Consider the following 12,054-nt stretch of genomic DNA (forward strand, 5'->3'; position numbering starts at 1 on the left):
TGAGATTGAGCCCCACATCCGGGCTCGGCACTCAGCAGGGTGCTTGAAGATACTCTCCCTCTTCCCCCCTCCCCCACTCAACGTACATTCCCTCAAATAAATAAAGAAAATCTGTTTTTAAAAAAAGTAAATAAAGTGGTAGCAGGGGTAGAGGTAAATCCTGAGCAATGAATGGGTGGGTGCCTGGGTGATGCAGAGCTGAGTGGATCACTGAGCTAGTAGGTACATGAGAATCCTGGTGTTTGGAAACTAAGATGCCAGATGGCCAGGAAGGGCACTGAAAGGAGAGATCCCAAAATACCACTTCAGATTAACCCTACTTCCCAGCCTTACCCAGCTAAGGTTTTTGCATGGGCAGCATGTACTCTATATTAAATCTGGGCTTTCCCCTCCATTCCTGTTTGATTTTAGCTCAGCTTCCAGGCTATTGAGGTCATTTTGAGTCCTACAACCTAGTAATCATTCTCCTCAGGAGGAAGGCATCCACACATTTGTTAAGTGTCCCTTCTGTGTTTTTATCTAAGTCACTAGTTCTTAATCTTGGATTCAGGGAGCCTGTAATTTACCTAAAACTGTATAAGACACTTTGTGTATATAAGTGGTTTTCCTATGGAGAGGGGTCCAGAGTTTTCAACAGATTTTCAAGGTGATCCATGACCTTCAAAAAAAGTTGAAAACCGCTAAATCCACTATTCATCAGTATTTTGACCAAAGCAATGCTGATAAGGACAGAGTTGTGTAAGATCACCAAGAGTGACTTCCTTCTCAGCACCAGTCCATCAGAAATTTGGGAGGTACAGCTATTGACTATTACATATTGGTCTCTTGTAATTCGCCTCTATTATAAAGGTAGAAGAGAAAAGTGAATTCTAGCTACTTTGGTGTTCTGGTAATGGAGATTTTTACACTGCTGGTGTTTAGTTTTTAATCTTTAAATATTAGATCATTCTCAAAACCTTCATCATTTTGCTTACTGGACCCATCAGACACTGTGTATCATAATATATTTAATGTGAATGGAATTATAAATGCTTCAAAAAATCCCTATGATTTCATTGAAAATTGACACATCAAAGAAAATACCTAAGTAAAAGCTTGTTACTTCTCTTCATGGCTCCACATAATGTAAATTAAATGTTAAGTTCTATCTACCTTAAAACCGACAAAGGCTCTACCTCAATTTCTGTGTAAGTATATTCTCTATATAAAGGGCTTTGCAACTTAAGAAAACCCCCTACATGAAAATCGGGGTGTGGTAAGTTAGAGATTCATTACTTCATTCAAAAAGGATTCACCTTGGAAAGAAGCAGACACAAAACAAGTACAGACTGTATGATCGCATTTATACAAAGGTCAAGAAAAGACAATGGCTGACTGAGCATAATTTAAAAATAATAATAAAAAGAAAAAGCAAAGCTAATCTCTAATGACAGAAAGCAAATCAGTGTTTGCCTGGGGCCGGGGTGATGGTGGGATTGCACAAAGAGGCATCAAAAACACTTTGGATTTGGTGGAAATGCTCTATTTAAACTGTGGTGGTTTCATGGGCATATACATCTGTCAAAACTCATCAAATGATACACATGAAATGGGTGTGCTTTATTGTACATGAAGTATATGTCGATAACATTAATAAAAGATTTACCTTAGGATCATTCAAATAAGATTTTATTGATAATTTATTGAGCCTCAAAATAAGATTTAAAATCTGATTACACAAATGAGAAAGTCTACCTACAAATTTCTTCAAGTGGAATGTGGGGAAAATACAATCAATGGAAAAAACATTTTAGCATGTTAGTTAATAGTTAGCATTTATACAAAAATGGTATCTATTAATGTGGAATATCCCAACAGTGAAACAGATTAAATAATTAGTTCAGATTATCTAAAACAGATCTTAAGTGTTCATTTAGAACAGTTTCCTATTCTGGCCCTTCTAAAGTAGATAGGATCAGACAGAGTGATAACATCTCATTAGAAGCTAAATTGTACACCACCCATGATCCTAACATTTTGTGGTCATCTAAGGAACACGTTATTTGGAATTGTTTGCCTGTACATCATCTAGCATTTAAAAATAAGGTTATTTAAAAACTTTGCTGTGCTCAAGATCTTGTATAGCAGGGTGGTTCCTTGGGAAATCTAATATGATAAATGAAGCACTGATTTTTTTAAGACCTCATTTGAATATGTGCCCTTTACATATCCTCCTCTGGAATTTTTGAGGATTTCTCCCCCCTCCCATCTCTCTCAAAGAATGCTGGCAAATTTTTGTCTTTGTGGCCATTGTGAAAATGAATTAGAGAAGCCCTGACCAACTGATCCTAGGAATAGCATTGAATCCAGTTAATGCCACCTTGTCATGTGTGCATGCGGAATGTAACAGAGTAGCTGAAAATAGAGAAATGAGATTTTCCAAAGTACAATGTAGATATTGCTGCAAAATGCCTTCAACTGAATTAGAAAGTTACTTGCTTTGTCATTAGTCACACTTACATGTTAGAGTGAAAGTAACAGAGGAACCCTTGCATTTATCTTGACCTATTTATTTTGGATCAAAGGCAGGAGCACCTTGTTAGAAGAGGGCAGGTCAGAAGAGAGGGACATGGTGGGAGACTGGCTAGGGCAACTCCAAATGCCAGTAATGTGTTCCCTACTGATGAACACTGTACTTGGCTACTAGCCTATGGCTTTTTCACTCCCTTTTCCCTGTCGCACAAGGGCTCCGTTACAATCCCAGGCTCGGGATCAGACTCTGGCTCCGGCTCCAGCTCTGGCTCTGTCTCTGGCTCAGGCTCCAGCTCTGTATCCAGCTCAGGCACCGGGACAGGCTCTGGCTCCAGGACAGGCTCCGACTCTGGAACAGGCTCTAGCTCTGGGACAGGCTCTTGCTCTAGGGCAGGCTGTGGGGCTGGCTCCCAGACAGACTCAGGCTCCAGCTCCGGCTCCGGGGTCGGCTCATGATCTGGACCCAGGGTGGTAGTGGGGTCATTCTCGTGGCCAGAAGGTGGCAGAGTCGCTTCGAGCTGGAGAGCATGTTCCCCCGCCATTGCCTCGAGCTCTGTACTTTGGTTTATCTTTGTCATTGGTCTGCAGGAAGAAGGCCCAGGGAAGAACGAGTTAGGGTTCATCATTTCATGTGGAGCCCTAGGCTCTAGCTTCAGTGACCACAGGTTTCAGTCTGCTCAGGGCCTCTGTGACGTCTGAGATTCTGACTCACTGTCACACTGCACACTTGTCTTCTCTCCCAGCTGGAGAGGTTAGGTCTCAACAAGAGAATGAGAGTCCAAGAGAGAAAAACTATGATTCCAGAGGTGGTTAAATGAGTTGATAGAGAACTTAGAGCAGAGTCTGGCACACAGTTGTCAGGAACTGGTAGCTGCTGCTACCCTTCTTCTATAGAAGCAGTGAGGCGGAGCAGAAAGGCACCCCTGTATGTCGGTCTAAAGGGGGCGCCGAGGAAGAGCTGGCTGATAATGCGACGCCCGACAAATGTCAACGTTCAAATAAAGGCAACAAAGTAAGATCTTACTCAAGTTCTGTGCTGGTTTTTGAATTTCTCTTCCTTTCCTTCCCCTTTGCCTTGGCCTTGGCCTTGCTCCTTGCAAAGCACACAACAGAGGTGATGATGGCAGCACCCAACAGGGTACCCACCAGCGCCCCAACGATGATTCCAACTTCCGGATCTGGAAGAAACAAGCACCTGGTTGGTAAAGTGGAACACGCTGTCTGCCTCCCACGTGCACGTTTGTGGCCCATGTGGACTATCCAGAGCCTTCATGTGGTGGGGAGCATGACTTGTAGAGGCTAGAAAGCCCCACGGTGGAGCTCACCTGTTCACACAGATACACACAGACACATGTGCCAACCTGGGGAAGGGGGCACAGAGCTCACTTTCAAAATAGGGCCGAGGGAAGTGAGTCTTCAATGGGCATCTGCTTGATCCGTGAAAGGGACACCACGGAGCTACAATCTGGTAACTGGAGAAAGGACCCCTGTTACAGGCAGGGACACGTCACCAGGTTTATCCGGAGCATAGGGGAAGTAGGTCCCTAAAAAACCTCTCCCACGGATGCTGTGCTCACCAAGGAGCCTAATGTGTTCTGGCCACTGGAAGAGGTATGCCCATTTCCATATACAGGTATCTGGTCTATCCGGTCAGCCTATGGAAAAACTCAACGAATGTGCGACCATCCAGATGTGAGCGCCAGACCTTCCAATGTCCCTGGGAGAACTTGCCTGAGTTCCAGTGGGCCCATCCCCATCCACCTCCCTTCAAACAAGGCTGGACGTCTTGTATTTTGAGATGAGAGGCTAGTCGAGTTGCCTGGTCATTCTTTCAACTTTTGATGATTAAAGGAATCTGTTGTGCATGATTTGGAAAGTCATGCGGTTCTACTAGACTTCAGGCAAGGAAGTAACAGTCCCCATCCCTGCGCTTCCCCATCTCTGTGTCCCATTCACTAGAGGCAACCAACTCTTAATTCTTTTTCTTTCATCATCCGGTATTTGCCCCCATGTTTCTATTGTGCTTGTTTTAACCTTCCGATTTTTGTCATTTTTTTTTTTTAATGACCTCCTACCCTGGAACAGTGGAGATTGTCTTCTCACTCCACTCCACTCACACATTCTCCAGATAGAGCCAGAGCACAAATTGTAGCGTAAAAGTTTACAGGATTATGGCTATGTAAATATCGTTTCACAGCTGCAGAACACAATACATCCTATGATTCTTGGTTTTTAAGAAATTTTTTAGGAATGCCTAGGTGGCTCAGTCGTTAAGTGTCTGCCTTCAGCTCAGGTCATGATCCAGGGTCTTGGGATCGAGCCCTGCATTGATCCTGCTTGCCAGGAAGCCTGCTTCGCCCTCTCCCACCTCCCCATCTGTGTTCCCTCTCTGGCTGTCTCTCTCTCCTTCAAATAAATAAACAAAATCTTTAAAAAATAGAAAAAAATTTTTAGTTTTTTAAATATTTTTTTAAATTTTTTATAAATATATAATGTATTTTTATCCTCAGGGGTACAGGTCTGTGAATCACCAGGTTTACACACTTCACAGCACTCACCATAGCACATACCCTCCCCAATGTCCATAACCCCACTATCCTCTCCCAACCCCCTTCCCCCCAGCAACCCTCAGTTTGTTTTGTGAGATTAAGAGTCTCTTATGGTTTGTCTCCCTCCCAATCCCATCTTGTTTCATTTATTAAGAAAGAAAAATGTGTAAATAGGAAGCCTAGCTTGGGGCTTGAGCTCACATCTCTGAGATCGAGACCTGAACTGAGATTAAGAGTCAGTCTCTTAACTGACTGAACCACCTAGGCGCCCCCCCCCATTATGTATGATTCCTGTACATTTAAATTGTTTCTTTAAGGTTAATGATTGTCTCATTTGGGGATTTTTTTAATGTATTACTACTAATCCCCAAAATTTCCACTAAAACTGTTAAGACTCCTAAGCTGTAGGTTTAAACCTCCTAAAACTGTAGGTTTAAACACATCCGATAACATTTTGGTTTCTTAAGATATTTTCCCTTGGAGACATCTCTTCTGGAACCCTCCATCCTCCTCCCCCCAGCAGGGACTGGTTGCCCTCCTAAGCCTGCTGCTGTAGTGCCATCATCCGTCAGCTGCCTTTCACCTTCATCCCTATTTTATAGATAAACAGGTTTTGCAAGTTCTTTCAAGATCCAGCTCAAATAGCACTTTGTCAATACAGCTGGCTGTGGCTTTATAAGCATAATTAATTGTTTCTTCTTTAGGGTCCTAGAGGCCCTGGACAGATTGCTAGTCTAGCATTTAACACATTACTGTTCGTCCCTCTAGCTAAACTGTGCATTCCTTGAGTATAAGACATAGATCTTATTAATCTCTGTATCTGTACCACCTATGATAGTTCCTGGCATTTAGTAGATATCCAATTAAGGTTTGAAGGAGGGAGAGGAGAAGGCAGGCAGGAAGGGAGGGAGGAAGGTAGGTAGGCAGGCAAGCAAGCAGGCAACCAAATGCCAACATCATTTAAAAAGAGTATTTGAGCAGAAGCAAGGCTCAAGTACAACTCCCGAGTGTCTACAGGTGCGTTATTACTACTTCTGGAAAGGCAAAACGGGACTGGAGAAGATAATGGAGATCTATAGCAGAAATGATCCAGGGACTAGGGGGAGAATGAGACTATAGACTAAGACCTGAAAGACCTATCTTCACCTTTGAATAGAAATTAGGTGAATGAAGAAGCAACCCGGAAATGGAAAATGTTTGATTCCAGACAAGTGAAAGGAAGAAAGCTTAGCTTCATAGGAGAGCGATGGTCCAAGGGAACTGGCCATGTGGATATGGTATGTATTAGTCACAGATTCAACGTGAGTTAGGAATAATGAATAGATGACATGATCCTAAGTGTTATTAAGTGATCATTCAAAGGTGTGGCAAGGGGCACCTGAGTGGCTCAGTTGGTTGAGTGTGTCTGCCTTCAGCTCAGGTTGTGATCCTGGGATTCCAGGATGGAGCCTCCCCTCCTGCTGAACAGGGAGCCTGCATTTCTACCTTCCTATGCTCCCTCCCCTCCCCCACTCATGCTCGCTCTCTCCAATAAATAAAATCTTTAAAAAAACAAAAAACAAAAAAAGATGTGGCAAGGTATCCCTTGTAAGAGCTTGCCCCTGGCTGGCCCAATTTGACAACTCCAGGCCCACAAGTCTATGCTTAGTAAACTGAGCACCTTTGAACTGGAAGGTTGTGATTTAAAGCATTCTGGCCGGATGCCTGGGTGGCTCCATCAGTTAAGCATCTACCTTTGGCTCAGGTCATGATCCCAGGGGCCTGGGATTGAGCCCCACTCAGGCTCCCTGCTCAGCAGTGAGCCTGCTTCTCCCTCTGCCTGCCGCTCCCCCCTGCTTGTGCTTTCTTCCCTCAATCTCACTGACAAATAAAATCTTTAGAAAAAAGATAAATAAAGGCATCCTCGCTCTGCCATTCACTAACTAGATGACGTTGGGCAAGTCACTTACCTCCTTGAGTTTCAATGTCCTTTTCAGTAAAATGAAGCTAACAATATATTGTGCCTCCATAAGGTGGTTAGAGGATTGAGTGAGATAATGCTCACAACACCTAGCCATTATGTGCCTGGCACATAATTTGTGCTCCATGAATATTAGCTACTGGGACTGTATGTACAGGTGTTATTTTTACTACTATTATTAGAGGCAGATCTTAGTGAATTACTGAAGAACCAGAAAGTTTGTGAGCTCCATGTCCAACACAGATTGCTGGTTTCCCCTGGATTCACCAACAGCATCACAAAGAAAATCCAGCCTCGTACTATCAGTAGGGCTGCTGTTTTATTTATTCGTTCATAATACCTACTTTTTAGAAATTTTGTGAGGGTAAAACAAACTTTTTGTAAATGTTTTAGGGCAGTGTATGGCACATATTAAGTATCATGCAAATTTTAGATATTAGGAGAGTAATAATTCAGCCTGTCAACCTAGAAATAAACCACCAAAATCACCCGAGAGGCAGGAAGGCCTAAGCAGGGATCCTAATTAATTCACTTAGTTGGCAGGCCCAGGATACTTGACTTAAGGAGAAAGTGCATTAAAGTTTGATGATCAACTCACGGGAAGAAGTTAGATCAATTTCGCAGGAACTGTTGCCAAGGCTGTTGCTAGCCGTGCACTGGTAATAACCTTGTTCAAAACTGGTCAGATTTCCAATAACCAAAGTCCCAGTGGCTGGGTCTGTCAAAAACAGGAAACGGACTTTTGAAATCTCTTATGGAGGGTACAGATCATGTCATGGTAGACAAATCACTCCTTGCCGACCCACTTCCTCACATTGCCTCCACCCCTTCCTTGAGCTGTCCAGGGTACCGCTAGACCCCTCAGGACTCTTCCAAAGGTAGCCCACCTGGGACCATGCCTCTTCCCTCCATACCCACCACCTCTGAGTGAGCCAAACACTGGCTTGACCACTAGGGTTTGGGGAATAAGACCAGACCACAGTCATGACTTGCTAGGAGATCTGCTTTTTCCTTCTCCTTTCCAGAAGGACTGAGTTCTAAAGACTGAGCAACCAGCCACACACACATGCCATCAGCCAACCACACACACCAGGCCTTGCCAGGGGCCACGGAGGGCTGAACTTACTGAAGTTTTCTTTCACTGGGATGATGTCTCCACCTTTGAGTTTATACCAGTAATATACAGGAGAAGGTGTCCCGAGCACAGAGAGGCAAGAAAGAGATATTGGATGGCCAGTTTCTGGTACTCCTTGGATGCTACAAAAGGGCTTAGAAGGTCTGACTGTAAGGCAAAGACACAAAGTAAAAATGCTGCAGGGAGAGTTGCAACCTGTCACAATTGGAGGCCACTTCCAACTGTCATTTTGTAGACTACCGCACTAGGCGCTCAGTTTTGAAAGCTTCACAAATTTTGTGCAACCGTTTTCCAATTGTACCACCAGGTGGGAGTAGAACACTTCAGGTCCAAGGACCTGCCAGGCACCAGGCCATTACAATTCTAGCAGCATCTCTTCCGTCTGCCTCCCTCCCCAGATTCATGACTGTGAATTTCCGCATTGTGTCTTAAAATATGCCTTTATTAAGACAGCCAAATGTAAGCAAACACTAAATGACTAAGGACACAGTTTACACTTTTGAAGCCCAGTTTTAAAGGAAAATAGAACCCTTAGCTACTTCGAAATTAAGTTGTTAGTTATTTTTTTTTACAACCTTTGTTTTATCAATGCCATATTTTTCCTTTCCTTTAGGAGTCACGGTTGGGCATTTAGTTCTCAAAATTAGTGGATGGTCTGAATTGGCCTGTATCCCTCATTTGTTGGGGAAGCCCATTTTGGACAAGGTGAGCTACACAAAGCTGAAATCTTTATTCATCTTTCATCCCTTCTGTGTGCCCAGCACTGGACTAGGCACTGGAAATGCCCCTGTAATGTCTGAAGTGGGATGGGGGGAGTAGTGGGAGATGAGGCCAGAGAGCAGCAGAGGCTACAGTGTGGAAGGCTTTGTATTTCATATATTTTACGTGGTGAGCAGGACAACCACGGAAGGAATTTAAGTAGGGAAAGGATGGTGGTCATTTTTAATGTGTTAGATGGTTTGCTCACGTGCTGGGGGTGCCAGAACCAAGGGAGAGGAGGAGGCAGAGTCAAGGGGTCTCAAGGAAGTAAAATCGGTGGGACTTGGTGTCCAAACGAATGAGGCATGAGGAAGAGGGCACAGGCAGTGATGGCTCCCAGGTTTCTGATTTGGACAGCTGGGTATGTGCCATCCCAAGATAAACATAGGAGGGGCAGGTTTTCTGGGATGGAGAGAGGAGGAAGAAGGGGTGATGATACCATCACCTGGGGACACACTGAGTCTCAGCTGTTTATGAAACATCTACGTGGAGGGGTCCTGTGGGCAACTGAGGATCTGAATTTCCTCATTCGTCTTACTGCTCCCACCTTGTTCTAAGCCTTGTGTTCCATATAGGTAATAATCTGAATGCCAGTACTTAGCAACTCACCTTTGCTTATCATAACTTAGGTACAAAACCCGCCGAAGACACAGGCTAGCTATGCCTTAAATGTTCTGGACTCTGCAGCCCTACAGGTCTTACCAGAGGGAGCAGTTAAATCCACATAGACCACCGTCTGCAGCTTCACTCTAGCTATTTTTAGACAAGTAACCTCACCCAACCAAACCTCAGCTGACTCCTCCATGTAAGTGTAAACAAGAGACTGCCTGATCTCAGGCTCATCTAAACATACCGAATTTCGATAAACGAAATGACGTCTACAGCACCTCGCATATGGAACTGCTGTTGGCCACAGGCAGGACTAATTTCTATGGCCACATTTTATAGTTTTCTACTGAAGTCAATCTTCCAGTCTCAGACTCTAACCGGCTGGACCCAGGAGCAGGAAGACAGAGATGTCTGGAGGTCTTTGGACTGCTTCTCCATCCCTATCTTTTAAACATGTGGTTTTAAATTTAAATAAGTATTTTTGGGGGCACCTGGGTGGCTTAGTTGGTTAAGCATCTGCCTCGGCTCAGGTCATGATCCTGGGGTCCTGGGATCAAGCCCCACATTGGGCTCCCTGCCCAGTGGAGGGGCCTGCTTCTCGTCCTTCTTCGGCCCCTCCCCGATGCTTGCGTGCTCTCTCTCTGTCTAACAAATAAATAAAATCATTTAAAAATCAGTATTTTTCTCTTTAGTTCTTTATTCTTTTTTCCTTACCATTGATTTTCTCAGATGGGAACATCTCATTCGATTTGCTTCCCTGAAGCTAGCCTGTTTAACCGGAAGTCCATTGCAACTATCACTAGATTTAGACAATGTTCTGTTTAAAACCATGATGACTTGATGGCCTTTACAAAATTTTGAACATAAAATTAAATGAGGGTGTTTCTGAAGCCCAGAATCAACGCGAGATAGGCTTTTTTTTTTTCTGAACACAATTTCCGCCCTTTATTTTTTATTAACAAAACACTTAGTGAATCACTTTGAGCCATATCCCAAACCTATATATTTTCTAAAACTACTGAATCAGGATTGAATTGACATTTCATCTAGCTAACGTCCCTGGTAGAATTTGGATGTTTTACTGGCAAAGCCATTGATCTACCATTTAGCATTATTGCTTTCAGCAAAATGAGGGTGGGAGGGAGAGGCTCACCTCAGAAAATCAATGAAAATGCTTCATTGCGTCCCCAAGCCTTCCCTAAATTCATCATTTTCTTTTTAGGTGCCAAATCACCTAAGGAATATGATGGTCATTCCAAATGCATATAAAATAATTACTCAAACGTCAACCTGGATTTTTTTTTCAGAGACACATTTTCCAAGGCTATCATACCTAATGGAAGCCACTCAAATGGATGATCATCCAAGTCACCTGGGCCTCTGCTCATTGTTGTTTCCTTTACTTAAGTCACGCCCTGCCCCCTCTTCTCAAAACTTTTAGAGGGCTATAACCCTATCTTTTACATCTTTCCATCTCCACTGCATAGCACAGTAATGAGACGGGTGTTCAGGAGTTGCTGAAATGAATTTATGCATGGAGGACTGAATGCATGGGACCTACACCCATCACTGCGCCAGGGAATGTCTCTGGGAAATGCATTGCTGGGAAGTGGGGTTGCAAAGGAAGTATCAACACCTCTTCCCACGGCTGGCCTCCCTGACACCCCTGTCCCATCCATGCCCCATCCCTCAGTCAGGGTAAGCAGGACAGGCACTCAAAGGCCATGGAACTTCAGAAAGGTAAACAACCTCTGCAATTTTTAGAGAAAATTATCGGTCTCAAGATTTCCAGAAAGCATGTATTTGTACAAGACCTTAGTTCTTACCCCAATCAATAAAAATAGAATTCTTGAGAGTTCCCAAACAAGATAATCCACAGACTCTTCTGCATTTTACCTTGCCTGGATGCTGGATGCTTAAGGAAAAGTCATGACACAGTCATTGTGGGAACAACTGACCCAAAGACTCATGGGAAAACAACTCAAAGAGAAAATGACTCTCAACTTCTTGGACTAAGGACTCTCCGAGCTTTAAATTTAAGAATATTAACCTTCCTGGGGTGACTTGGTGGCTCAGTTGTTAAGTGTCTGCCTTTGGCTCAGGTCCCGCATGGGGTCCCTGTTCAGCAGGAAGCCTATCTCAACCTCTCCCACTCCCCCCGGCTTGTGTTCCTTCTCTCACAGTGTCTCTCTCTGTCAAATAAATAAATAAAATCTTTTTTTTAAAAAAGGGACATTAACCTTCCTGTCTAACTATCTCAGAGCTCTTTGCAAGCTCAGAGATAAAGAGGCCTGGCTTCTTTAGGTTGTTTCTGGTCAGAAGGACAACCCAGAGCCAGGGAGCAGCAGGAAACCATGAGAGGACGAATCCCTAAATGCTTTGAATGTGGAATCCCTAATATATCATTTGACTCATAATAAACCTGTGAAGACAGGGCAGGAATTACAGATCTATCTCAAAATAGCCAGAGAAATGTGGACTGATGTGCCCAAGGCCACTGAGTAGCCAAGTATGAACTAGAACCTAAGGCT

The 12,054-nt window shown here is 43.8% G+C and overlaps 1 protein-coding gene across 7 annotated transcripts in view; it reads right to left on the reverse strand.

Annotated features, from left to right (window-relative positions):
• Positions 1-1,467: 1,467 nt before the first annotated feature.
• The window catches only part of VSIG1 (V-set and immunoglobulin domain containing 1), a 173,973-nt gene continuing 163,386 nt past the window's right edge, over positions 1,468-12,054 (reverse strand). For all 7 annotated transcript variants that reach the window (XM_044235365.1, XM_044235363.1, XM_044235364.1 and 4 more), the window contains 4 exons: positions 8,147-8,302; positions 7,619-7,738; positions 3,536-3,689; positions 1,468-3,093 (listed from right to left, as the gene is read on the reverse strand). In XM_044235365.1, coding sequence (XP_044091300.1) covers positions 2,688-3,093; positions 3,536-3,689; positions 7,619-7,738; positions 8,147-8,302 — 836 coding nt within the window. In that variant the 3' untranslated portion in view covers positions 1,468-2,687. The remainder of the gene's footprint in view (positions 3,094-3,535; positions 3,690-7,618; positions 7,739-8,146; positions 8,303-12,054) is intronic.

The sequence above is a fragment of the Neovison vison genome, chromosome X (genome assembly GCF_020171115.1).
Source record: "Neovison vison isolate M4711 chromosome X, ASM_NN_V1, whole genome shotgun sequence".
NCBI classification, from domain to species: Eukaryota; Metazoa; Chordata; class Mammalia; order Carnivora; family Mustelidae; genus Neogale; species Neogale vison.